At 42.1% G+C, this 13,434-nt stretch overlaps 1 protein-coding gene across 1 annotated transcript in view; it reads right to left on the bottom strand.

The window, feature by feature from the left end:
* Positions 1 to 13,434, bottom strand: part of LOC5568168 (WD repeat-containing protein 75) — an 86,288-nt gene that overhangs the window by 56,018 nt on the left and 16,836 nt on the right. Inside the window, exons 3-5 of the mRNA XM_001652052.2 lie at positions 10,421 to 11,711; positions 558 to 718; positions 287 to 487 (exon numbers count right to left, since the gene is read on the bottom strand). Coding sequence (XP_001652102.2) covers positions 287 to 487; positions 558 to 718; positions 10,421 to 11,711 — 1,653 coding nt within the window. The remainder of the gene's footprint in view (positions 1 to 286; positions 488 to 557; positions 719 to 10,420; positions 11,712 to 13,434) is intronic.

Raw genomic sequence — 13,434 nt, 5'->3', positions numbered from 1 at the left:
TTGTTGGCGTAGCATTGTGGCCATGTCATGTCTTGAAGGACATAGCGTCATCAAAAGTAAAGTAAGTTGGGTTGAAACTGTGATTTAGAACGGGCTTCCACAGTTCCAACCTAGGTTCCAAAACGAATTCGACATTAGACTGATCCAATTATGGATTATAATGCTTTTTTTCATTCGAAAGACACCAGACGTCATGATCTAGAACGGGACGTGTCAGTTCTAATTGCGATGCATTAGTAATGTCAAACATCCAAATCCCAAAATTTCCAAATTAAACTTCACCTACCTCCTTGATGCTGTTCTTGCCCGCTACGCCGATCCGCCCGGCATTGTTGGCCGCACCCGCTTGCACTCCACTTCCGGCGTGCTGCTTGGCCAGCATCGCTGCAAACGGCGTATTCGGCAGCCCATTGCCGATCACGTCGTTCATGTACACCACCGGGCCCAACGATTCCTCGTCACTATCCGACACCAGATGGAGCAGTTCCTGCATTTTTTGACAATATCAAATCGTTAAAAAAGTTATTTGCTGGATAAAGTCAACAATGAACAATCACCTGATTGTGGTTCAGGAAGTACAACTGCGAAACGGCTTGCCAGTCCACGCTTAGGGATTGCGATTTGGGAAAGCGACGTGGAATCCACGCCGCCCCAAACACAGGCGGTAGGTTCTTCCGGTGGTACAACGGCATCGGGATGTTCGGCAAAAATATGTACACTAGAAAGATTTAAGGCGAATTATGAGGAGTCGTTTCATCTTTTGTTTGGGCTAAAAAAAATAGTTACGTTGTCTGTGTCTTAAGGTCATACTGATCCTAATTCGTCCTAACATCGCAAAATTTTCATAGAAACTGACATCTACGGCAAAGTTGGCATTTTTGCTTAGTTCATAATTCTAGAACAAGGAAGCGCTAATGAGCTACAAATATTTAAAATTCACGTATCTCATGATGCAAAACAGCTTGCTACCAGTTTCATCCATTTTTTTTTATAAAGCTTAGAATTTGGAATTAGGCAAAATTTTGCCTATCTCAACCATTTTGTTAATCACAATTCCGTTCACTAACAAAAAAAAGTCAGCTATTTTTTTTTTTTCTTTTTAAGAGACTTTGCCCTGACGGGGCATTCGTCTCTATTAAAATAAGTTTATTTACCAAGACTATTCAAAAATACATTTTATAGTTATATCCTATCATACAGTCCTATTTTCTTTATGAATTTAATGATTCTATCTTCTGCTTTTCTACCATTACACAATAGTTCATCCAATTTGTTACTTAGTCCAAACTCCTGTCTTTCAGCGTTATATCGTTAACAAGCAGCCAACACGTGATGGACTGTTAATTTACGGTTCCATACTGTGCATCTGTCAGGAGAACTATTTTCAAAAATGTGTTCTTTGATGAATTTTGTATGCCCTGTTCTTAATCTACCTAACACAATTTGCTCTTTCTTATCGCCTCTATCTACATTTTGCTTCACGATTCTCAATGTATTCCTTGGTGCCTGATCCCACAGTTGTTGATGAGCTCCCCAGATTTTCTTTTGCATCCATGTGATGATATCTTGTCTTGGGATAAGAGTTGTGGTTGTTAATTGCTCTCTTCCATGTCGCGCTGCTGTATCTGCATTTTCGTTGCCTAGTATTCCTGAATGGCCAGCTATCCAGCAAAATCGGATATCTTTCTCTTTGGAGTCTCTTTCGATACACTGAATATAGAAATTTTTTGACTTTCCCGATTCTAGAGCTTTGAGACAGCTGGCAGAGTCGGAGAAGGTAACTGCTTGATTTGTAATGCACTTAACCGCTTCAGATAGTGCTTTCGCTTCTGCGGTAAAAACTGAACATTGATTAGGTAGTCCAGCTCCAACCCTGAAATCAGGTCCGATTACTCCATATCCTACTTTTCCTTCTGCTAGCGAGCCATCAGTGTACCAATGCTCGATCCCTTGGTATTTCTCTTCCATCATTTGTCGAAATATTTCACGGGCCACCTGAGGGGTTTGTCCAGCTCTTATTTTTGTTTTGATTGACCAATCGATGGTGGGGCCTTTGAGTGCTTCGTGAAGCCCAAGCAGGACAGTTCGGTTTTGCGTCGTCCGATTGATTTTCCTGACGGATTCGCGCGTATTTTCGTTGCCGGAGAATTTTTTTTTCTGTTTTGGAGCGCCTTGCTGGGTAGTGCTTCGTGAAGCCCAAGCAGGACAGTTCGGTTTTGCGTCGTCCGATTGATTTTGCATGACGGATTCGCGCGTATTTTCGTTGCCGGAGAATTTTTTCCCCTGTTTTGGAATGTCTTGCTGGGTAGTGCTTTGTGAAGCCCAAGCAGGACAGTTCGGTTTTTCGTCGTCCGATTGATTTTGCTGACGGATTCGCGCGTATTTTCGTTGCCGGAGATTTTTTTTCCTGTTTTGGAGCGCCTTGCTGGGTAGTGCTTTGTGAAGCCCAAGCAGGACAGTTCGGTTTTGCGTCGTCCGATTGATTTTGCATGACGGTTTCGCGCGTATTTTCGTTGCCGGAGAATTTTTTGCCCCTGTTTTGGAGCGTCTTGCTGGGTAGTGCTTCGTGAAGCCCAAGCAGGACAGTTCGGTTTTGCGTCGTCCGATTGATTTTCCTGACGGATTCGCGCGTATTTTCGTTGCCGGAGAATTTTTTTTTCTGTTTTGGAGCGCCTTGCTGGGTAGTGCTTCGTGAAGCCCAAGCAGGACAGTTCGGTTTTTCGTCGTCCGATTGATTTTGCTGACGGATTCGCGCGTATTTTCGTTGCCGGAGATTTTTTTTCCTGTTTTGGAGCGCCTTGCTGGGTAGTGCTTTGTGAAGCCCAAGCAGGACAGTTCGGTTTTGCGTCGTCCGATTGATTTTGCATGACGGTTTCGCGCGTATTTTCGTTGCCGGAGAATTTTTTGCCCCTGTTTTGCAGTAGTGTGTGATCCTTTGACTGCGACGCTTGCTCCTGCGGGGGCGGGTGATGCGGTCAGGATCGAACGTGTTACGCGTGGAGTGCGGTGAAAGAGTGTATAGTATTTTACGGAAACCCCAGTGCGGCGACGGAGAAAATCTGCTTCACATCCTGGTAAAATCGTTTTTTTATTATTGTTTACTTTACTCACTTATTACCAATTCAAACTAAATACGTGCCAGGGTCGAAAATATAATTTTCGATTCGGGAAGTGTAAAAACATTGCATATATCCATTTGATATCTGGATGTTTTTATGCGGGGCTTACTGTAAATGAAAATGACCTCAGAATGTGTGTGTATTTACTGCCATTCTTGAAATGGGTCGTTGGAATTTCAGTAGAGCTATCACCTTTCATCTCCTGGGCTAAAATTGTCTGCAGATATAAAGATATCGAAGGGTATTATTAAATACATGCATACAATTTTCTTCCATAAAAACACTGCCGGCCAGTGGGAGGTGGATTGTATCACACACACACACACACACACACACACCAATCGATGGTGGGGCCTTTTTGATTCCACGCTCTGGTATGTGCTGTCACCAATTTGCAAAGTTTGGGTAATTCGGTATCCGTTAGACTTTGAAAAGCGGCGTTAGCTTTTGCCCACAGGTGGTTCGATTCTTTCGGCGATAGCTCCAATATTGCAGTTGCTTGTTTGATTAAAGTGCTCAATACTAAGTGTTCAAATGGAAGACACCCTGATTCGACCATCAATGAAAGTATAGGAGTGGTTCGGAATGCGCTCGATGCCGTCCTAATGATTTGATTGTATGTTGATGCTAATTGCTCGATGTTTTCCAATCGTAGCACCTCTAGTCCGTAGAATAATTTAGAGGTCACAATGGCAGTCCCAATGTACAAAAGTGTCTTGCGATCTGCTTTTCTTGAAATGGCCTTTAATAGGTTTAGTCGACTCCTACAATCTTCCTTGAGTTGCTTCGTGTGTTGGTTGAAATTACATTTACGATCAAAGGTGATGCCAAGTATTCTGGTTGTCTTTGGTTTGGCAATTTCAGTTCCTTCTAGAAAAATATTGGCACCTTCGAGGTGCCAGTTTCGGTGTCTTTTAAGTTTACAGCAATGCATGGTCGATGACTTCGATGGAGATAATTGGAACCCGATTCCAATAGCCCAGTTTTCTATGTTTGAAACCGCCTTCTGGAGTCTACGTCGTAAGTACCTAACTCGTTTACCAGTGGCGACAATGACTATAGCATCGGCATAAGGAAAACCTGAATGTTGTTTGGAACTTCAGTAAAAAGTGTGTTCATAATCAGAAGAAAAAGCGATACTGAGAGTACGGAGCCTTGCGGAACTCCTTTTTCAAGTTGCGTTGATTTTGACAAGGCTCCAGCGTAACGAACTCTTGCTGTCCGTTGTTGCAGAAAGTTATTTAAAAATTTGTTCATTCTTCCTCCCAGATTGCATTCGAGAACCGCCTCCATTAAATGTTTGTGCCATACTCTATCATAAGCCTTCTTGATGTCCAAGGTTACTATCTCACAATGCTCCCTTCTATTGGCTGCTTCAGTGATAATCTCGTCAAGGTGGGTTAGGTAGGTTGAGGTCCCTTTGCCTTTTCGAGAAGCGAATTGTCTTGGGTGAAGGATGTTTCTAGCTTCTAAGTGGGGAATTAAAATCACTGCAGAAAACGTACGGCGGTTCAAGGAAATCTATGAGGTGACTTAGATGGTTACTTAACTCTTCGCCACTCATTGCTTGCGGTACGTAGATTGAGATAATGGTGAGGTTGACTTATTCTAGCAATACATACATTTTTTTTTATCTTTATTAACTAGATTTTTAGCCCTGGGCTAGTTCATCTCGGGACCAACGGCTTTACTTCCCTTCCGAAGGAAGACGTCACTGAAATTTTTAGTGACTATCTCGGGGATGGGATTCGATCCCAGGTCCTCGGCGTGAGAGGCGTGTGTTCTAACCACAACACCAGGTCCGTCCCCTGAATAATACATACATGTAGACTGGAGGTGACACTGATAAATTTGTGTGGCACATCCTTACGGAATTCGAGGCCACAGATGCCATTACCCATGCTCTCAGATCGATTATGGATAGCCCAGTCGTAGTTGTTGTTAAGAAGACCGTTCGTTTTGTTAGTCATCATCGCTTAAAGACAGATTGCTATTGGGTTGTTGTCGTCCACTATTTTACGAAACTCAGCATAGTTCCGCCACACGCTTCGGACATTCCACTGCAGAGCGAAGACTTGGCCTTGGATACCAGATAGGATTGTTGATGGAGTGCTGGATGTTGACGCATGGAGGTTGTTTGCTGTAGGTATTTCGAGGGAATCATTTGATCTTTGGGATGGAAATTGATGGATACTTGCCTGTGCCACAGACAAGTTCCCTGCACCGGCTGCCGCCGCAGGCTCAGTCCAGAAGCTGGGAACATCTGGGGTCAGGGCCGGTGCAAGGATTTGCCTAGGGTTTACGGACCCTTCACCGTGAAGATTAGGGTTGTCTGTTGTCAGTCTGCGCGATGATGTGGGTATTTGGCTCCCATGATGAAAGCCTTGTTGTCGCAGTTGTGGTCGATTTTTACTTCCGAAAGACGCTTCAGAGGAACATTGAGTTTGCGTAGATGGATAGGCTTTTGAGTGCGTTTTGGGATACGTTTTACAATCAAGGTTAAAAGGGTCAGAAACAGGAGAAACGTATTCTACGATTTGAGAGGTTGATGAATTAGGAATACTTATGAAAGGATGATCTGTAAAGCAGTGTAAAGTATTATCGATGATTATCGCATTTGATGCAACAGGTTGGGAACGAAAACCGGCCGTGCAGTTGGGTTCGTTGTCAACGGGTTGGGGTAGAGCGGCCCGGACAAGTTCCCCAGTGTGCAGCGCTTCCAAAGGAAGTGAGAGTGGTACTGCACTTTGCCACTCTTCAAACCGGAAAGGCTCGAGGTTTGCAGTACTGTGATGTGGGTGGGTTGTATTTACGTTTTGCTTGGTGCTGACGGTAGATTTATTGGAAGGTCGTAGAGCTTGATTATTGTTAATTTTCGGTCGGTCCATAATCGGTTTGGTCGAGAAAAGTCAATTCGTTTGAGGAGTCCATGTCAATTGGAGTTACCGTCCCGCATTTGCCTTTGTTTGAGTTTGACCTAGTCATAACTGGGCTTCTGTTTGCATTTGGCTGTTTTTTTCGGGGGAGGTGACATGTTTGAGTGTGTTCATTCAGGGTGTCGACTCAATATTAAAAATAAAATTCCCTGACTTTCCCTGACCTTCCAGTCGTTTTCCAGAAAAATTCCAGGCCACTCAATTAATTAATTTGAACCAAAATTAGTAATCCAAGAAAGATACATATCCGAAAATTTGCATGATGTAAAGTTTCACATACACATCATACTAATATTCAGTTTATTCATACTAGGTCTTATGAATAAACTGAAGAAAAGCTATTACTTTACTGAAATATATTTGTCAGATAACATTTTTTAGCGTTTATTCAAGTTGATATGATTAAACTGAGCAATTGATCAAAGATGTACTCGGCTACTGAACTACCTCAAATATAATTTCACAAATTTCAGGCATAAACGACAATTCTGGACCCTTTCCTGATTATAGCTTATTACAACTTCTTTATATAAGAAGCAACACTATTACGATCATCCACCATGCTTTTTAAGTGCAAGAAATTTATCATGAAATTTGGCTAGGTATTACTTTTTCCAGGTAAAATTCTAGCCAATGCCGAAAAACCTTTTTTTGGAGAATGGCTTAAAGAAATTCCACATAGATTTCTCAGAAATTCCTCTTGAAATTCTTAAACATAATTTTACAGATATTCCTTCAATACTTTACCATGACGATTTCCCCTAAAAACTCCTTATCTCCAGGGTTTTCTAAAAATTGTTTTGAATTTCTTTAAGAATAGAATTTGGATTTTTCAGGATTGTTTCAAGAATACGTCTAAAGATATTTTTTCGGAATCACAGAGGTTTTTTCCAAAATGTATTCATTTTTATTCTTACAATATTTTTAATATGCTTCACGATGATTAGTTACATGTAATTTATTTTAGGTATGATTTTAGGATTCCGATATGAATAACGCCTAGGTTTTCTCCTCAAGGAGTTTATCTAAGTATTTTTAAGATGAAGATGCAACGAAGCCACACCTAAAATGTTCAAAAGCACAAATCTAGAGAACCAAACAGCTGTTCATGCTCCAAACATGATCGATTGGTCACACGCTGATGATGATCAATCAATCCAATTCTCAGAGCGAACGATTACTTGGTCCATGAGATTTATGCTCTCGAAAATTTGAGATGTGGCTTCGTTGTATCTTCAATTTAAGGTGATTATCAACAAAGCCAAATTTCGAATTTTCAAGCTCACAGATCTAGAGAACCTGACAACCATTCGCGTTGAAAATTTGATGGGTTGAGGTCTCAACAGCTTGTTGAGAAGATTATTTCAAACAATATTCCTGAAATTTCTGCTTTTCAATAATATTTCTGCTTTTCAAAAATAAAATAAATCAAGAAATTTGGAGAGGCATCCTCAGAATTTCTAGAGTATCTCCTGGGTATATCGTAAGAAAAAAAAAACTGGTCATATCTATAAGAAAGCTCCTGATAAAAACCCTGAAGAAAGGCGGTACTATCTGAACAAACTATTTTCAGAAATAACTTGGAAGAAAATAAAACAAGAAATATCCTGTCCATATCTTTATATCTGAAACATACGTATTTTCGACAATTTTTTTTATTTTCTCATGCAGAACATTGAACCGAAAAATTGTACCATCATCAAGAACACAAAACTAGAAAACCAAACAGTGTTAAGAGTTGAAAAAACGATCGATTGAACACCACCAGCCAGCAACCATTTCTTTTCCAAATAAATTATTGTTTGATTCATCAGATTTGTGATCCTAAAATTTTGAGATACGGCTTTTATTCATCATCACTTAAATACGAAAATCCTTATTGGTTTTTCTCTATACTTAGTTTTACAAGTTCTACTCGATATTTTGAGCAAGGATTGATACAATTTGATGTAGTGAACTGCATTTTTTTTCAAGATTTTGTGCTAAATGCGCCAAACTAGGCAATTAGTTGATCTAAGAAACTTAACAACAAAATATTTTTAATGCAATCCACGCCAATTTAGAAGAAGTTGTTCGGAGAGTACTGTTGATGCTTTTCAATTCAGAAAACTTGAATTCTGAGGATAAATATAAGCAGTAAAGTACAGTTTACTCTATTATGCATAAGAGCATTTCCTCAATGGTTAACTGCAATTTTGAAAGATTGATTCATTACCCTCTTTATTCCATATATCGTATTGCTGACTTAGCCTAACAATATCATTTCAGACAATCAACTCGTTTGATGTTGTAGTATTGATATTTTTTCCCTGACCTCAAGTGGAATTCCCTGACATTCCCTGACTTTCCAGGTTTTTCCAGGTAGTCGACACCCTGTTGGTGCTCGGTGCTGTTGGGCGATTGGTTTTTGCCTTTTTGTTGGAAGTCGGCTCACTGCTCTGTGAGCTCGTCCTCGGTCTGGTTAGAATGTTTTCGATGTAGTTCTTCATGTTTTCGTTGTCGGCTTCGATTTTGGCCAATTTTTCATCTCGGTGGCGAAGGGCTTCCAGCAGTTCCTTGACCTGATTCTCTTCTTGTTCCATTTTCTCCATACAAGCGTTCAATTTTGCAAGCGTTTCGTGTGAAGTGCGCTCGAGGTTCGCTTCAAGTTGCTCGATCTTCTTATCCTTTTCTGCGAGTTTTGCTGTTAGCGCATTCATCCTAGCTTGATCCAATCGTGGTTGGGTCGCGACTTGCGCATAGCTACCGTTTCCAGCAGCGACACGTTTCCTGGCTTCTGCTGACGAGATGTTGTGGTCGATCCTGGTTCTGATGATGTCCATTTCGTTCTTGTAAATGGGACATTGTCGACTAGAAGGCCGATGGTCTCTTTCACAATTTCTGCAGAAAGGTGCGTGGTCACAAACATATTTTTCCTCGTGGTCCTGGGAGCAATTGTAGCAACGTTTGGGGTTGACACAGCCCAGCCGGGGATGTTCATATTTGTAGCAGCCAAAACAAAGGAGGGAGTTTGGGTAGTACGGGCGAGTTTTGAAATTAAGCACTCCAATTTTGACATTAGCAGGGTACACACTTCGATTGAACGTCAGAATAATGGCTGTCGATTTTTCTTAGTTGGCTTTCAGGATCCTTCGAACCGCGATAACTCCTTGTGAGCTCATTTCTCGAACAATTTCGGCTTCATCTTTCTCTAACAGATCGTATGCAGATATAACACAGCGACTTACGTTAAGGTGAAACAACTCGGAACCCAAAGATGGCCGGCACAATGGCCGACTTCTCCACCTACTCACGTTTTCAAAAGCATAAAACTGGAGAAATAGTTGGCAAACGATCCTGATCTTATTTTAAGCTTTCTGCTAGTGCACAAAGCCAAAATAAAAATTGCACTGTTGTGGGATGCTTTCTTCGCGAGATTTGTGCCTTTGAAGTTTTAGTGCAATCTTAGAAATTGATTCAAAACTGTTTCACCTTAAGTCAGGTATGATGAACGACCGACACTTCCGTGCCATCAATCAGTTGGGTCATTTTCAGTAGCTTCTTAACTTATGTCGGCTTCCTCGTTTGTATCACATAACGTGTACTTTTGCTTTAGCTTTTTGCGAGTTCGATCGGACCGGCGCATAGTTCTAGACTCTTTCCGATGATAAACGGCTCGATGGGAAGGTTTCTACCATCCTTACCCGTCATCAGCAGAGTAGTTACAGCTCCGAATTCGTTGCGTCCATCCAGATATACGGGTAACGTTCTTCCATTTGACCCCCCGGGGTCACCTCCGCAAGCGTAGGCCATGCACTATTCCTACTTTAGACCGGACAGATCAATAGCCGCAGATAAGGGTAGTGGTCACCCACTACCTACCCCGACGCGGCGTAAGGAAAGAGGGAAAAGGAAATCTGACCCTACCTTATATGATTGTGATCACCTGATCAATATGGTTCGTAGCCTAATAGCATGTTGATGTCGCTTCTCTCTTCACCCACTCCACCTATCACTACCTGTTAGCAACCTAGGTTGCGGTTTTTCTCCACAATTCCCCACAATTCCGCACACGGTTATTGGAGATATGCTACTTCACTCGTTTGTGCGCCTGGTAGAGATAGCTAAAAATCTCGCGGTATAATTTCGCGATTTAACTACTACACTCAGCCCACTGATTCCACAAAACTATCCAGCAGGGAGGCGTAGCGCTGGTGCTCCCGGATAATAACGTTGAGAATAATAAATCAATCACTTCAGATCTAATAGCAATGCGACCGATTACACTGGGTGCTCAACCCGAACTGAGTTAGCTATTTAAAAGCGCTCTAGGGTCATATTGACCACAGAACACAGATAAGGGTTAAAAAGTCTTACTGTACTTACGTTCATTATCGGCGGTGAAGGCAGCGATCAGATTGGTGAAGGAATCGATCGCGATCCGCTCGACGCTCAGATTGACCGTCACCTGGATGCGCAGGGTCAGCAGGTTCCACACGAGCAATCGATTCTCGGTACACATCACCACCAGATGCGAGTGTTCGCCATGGCAGAAATGTATGTGCCGAATTTGCGTGGTCGTTTTGAGCGGATGACTCTTCTGCGGAACGGTCTTCGGAAGTTTGCAGGAGTCACCCCGGAGGTCCGCGTCGAAGATGCTGGTGAACTGCGATAGATTGGGGGCGGATTCGTTGCGACGTTGATACTGCCGCAGTTTTCGTTTGCAACGGAATTTGACATTTTGGCAGAGATCATCCAGGATCTTCTGGAGATGGCGCTCGGATTGTGTGGAAATGTCCCTGGCTTTGGCGAGTTTTTCAGCGATTTTATACTTCATTTGACCGGTGGTTCGACACTGGATACGAAGTCGGTGGAACAATTCGGCTTTCTGGAGCAAGGTGAGCTCGTTTTGCAGTTGAACCCGTTTGAAGACTATCTTTTTTTCGTCGTTGGACAAATCCGAGACGGGTTTCGTATGGTTTTCAAGGAACCGCTTCTTCTTAGCTGGTGTTACGTTTTTGAACAGACTTGAGGCGTTTTTCGATTCCAGAACTTCCAACAGCTGTTGAACGACCTTTGCCTTCTTGTCCAGGTACTGACTCTTGTCAACGGGCTTCTTTTTGGATGGTACCGACAGAACTATCCGATTGGCACTTCCATCATACCCTGCCGGAGCAGAAAGGACACATTTGAGGCGAAGGGTTTCCGCATTCCAAGCACACAAAACATTCCCAAATCCTCCAGCCAACAATGATCCGTCCTGTGAGAATGAAAGCGATTTGACCGGGAGGTTCTTGTAGTCGACCCGACCCACGCAGATCCACACCAGTTTCTCTCCACCGCCGGTGACCTCGATCTCCTCCAATGACCACACTTTGATACACCGGTCGTTACCCGCCGAGGCACAAAGGACATCCCGCTCCTTGGAAGTGCTGGAGAACTCCAATCCGGTGGCCCCATTAACGTGCACATTCTCGACGTTGGTGTTGAGCGAGTAGTTCTGCCGGGATTCGTCGTATCGCCAGAACTTGAGCCGGGTTTCCGCCGAGTAGCAGTTGTCGTTCCAGTTTTCGACCGTGGCCAGCCAGAAGGCGTTGACGGCCACGTTCGTGACGACCGTGTTGTAGATGACCTTCTTCTGCTCGAGGGTGTTGTAGTTTCGCAGGGTGATGTCCAGCTGGAATAAAAAACAAATGAAAATTGGTTCTATTTTCTTAGGTTGAATAGCTCGTAAGGGTTCATTCACAAATTTCATAACACCAAAAACGACCATTTTCGACACCCACCCACCCCCTCATAACGCTTTTCGTATATTCCAAGAATTTTATATGACCTGTAACATTTGTAGCACACCCACCCGCTTCAGTGTTATGAAATTTGTGAATTTGTGAAATTGTTAGGGCCTAAGGGGTCATTTTGCCGAAAGTGTCATTAGGCTGAACGAGTTGATAAACCAAAAAGATCATTAGGATTAGTCAGAAAGGAACAATAGACTAATAGAATCGTTGAGCCAGTTCGAGTAAACTGGTAGAAGTAGAAGGTTTGTAAGACCATAAGAGTTTTTTATATGGTAGTCAGTTGGAGCTGCCTGACAGCTTCACTTGTCAAGGCTGAACCCTCGGTTTGCCAAGTTTCCCCTCTACCAGGACCAATACTCAGACGGACTAGGCTATGGCGCCCACATGAACACTGCTTTTTTATTAGTATTATTATGTGATAGTTTTTGAAAAATACCCATATTCCCTTGCTTCTGAGAAAAGGAAGCATTGTGAAAATCAGCAGCTCCATCAGAATTTGTTCGAAATAGTTGTGTAGTAGTGTCATTACTAAAACTGTCTAGTCGAAATGGTTTTGAATAATTTGTCATTCAAGTGCTATTCTGATTACTCCTGTCTTTTTCGTAAGATTAGAGTCTTAAATGTCAATTGTCGTCAAGTCTTAACAAAAATTAGGCTGTTTAGTAGTAGTTCTAGTTAATTTCATTTTTTGTTGTTAAAAGTATTTATTGGTCATTACGCACATATCCTTAAAGAAAAAAGTCACCTTCCTTGTCTGTTCAACATTTTTTCGAAACTAGCAAATGTACCCTAATGATCGATCTCAGCGTCTTACTTTCCATAGTCATTTTTATAGTGAATATTGAAGTTATCTTAGGCTTCTATTACAGTCTCCTACAAGATTCACTTTTCGGTGGCAAATGCAATGCTTCACAACGCCTACTTTCTACTTGTAAATTTTGCGAAAATGAAGCTGGAATTAGATTGTTTATACCATTGTTACAAAAGAGGTATTTCTTTTTATGGCAAAGTAAAAACCATAATAAAATAAGATTGTCGCCGCTTGTTTCTACTCAGTGAATCTACTAGTCATTTTCCTAAGAGTTCCTAAGTATTCCCTACGTCGTATATGATAACGATGTGTCTAGCTAGCTAATAGTAAGAGTGGCTACGGATCATTCTGGTTAGCAAAAGGCAAACTGATCGTCACCAATAGTATTAATGTCCACTTCGAATAGATTAATTATTTGAAATGGGCATCAATTCTATCAATGACGCAGAATGTCCGTTGGATCTCATCCGAGATATTATTGCGTCTATGCCATATGAATTATGACGCGGATTTAAGCAAAAAATGCCAAAATGTGATACCACCACTACAGGTTACGCCTTTGAAATCCATCATATGGGCTAATGGGTTATGCCCTCCCATCGCGGCAAGGTCGCATAACCAAGGGGAGGGAATATGGTTCGATCGGCTTATTCGGATCAAAATCCAAACACTGACGAATGCATAAATGGCAAATTTGGCAAAGAAACCTCTCAGTTGTTAAATGTAGAACACTGAACTGAGAAGCGTGCTCTATTTCAGTTGGGATGTAATGCCAATAAGAAAAGGAAGAA

The sequence above is a fragment of the Aedes aegypti genome, chromosome 2, assembly GCF_002204515.2.
Source record: "Aedes aegypti strain LVP_AGWG chromosome 2, AaegL5.0 Primary Assembly, whole genome shotgun sequence".
NCBI classification, from domain to species: domain Eukaryota; kingdom Metazoa; phylum Arthropoda; class Insecta; order Diptera; family Culicidae; genus Aedes; species Aedes aegypti.
This window is presented reverse-complemented; position numbering and strand designations above follow the sequence as displayed.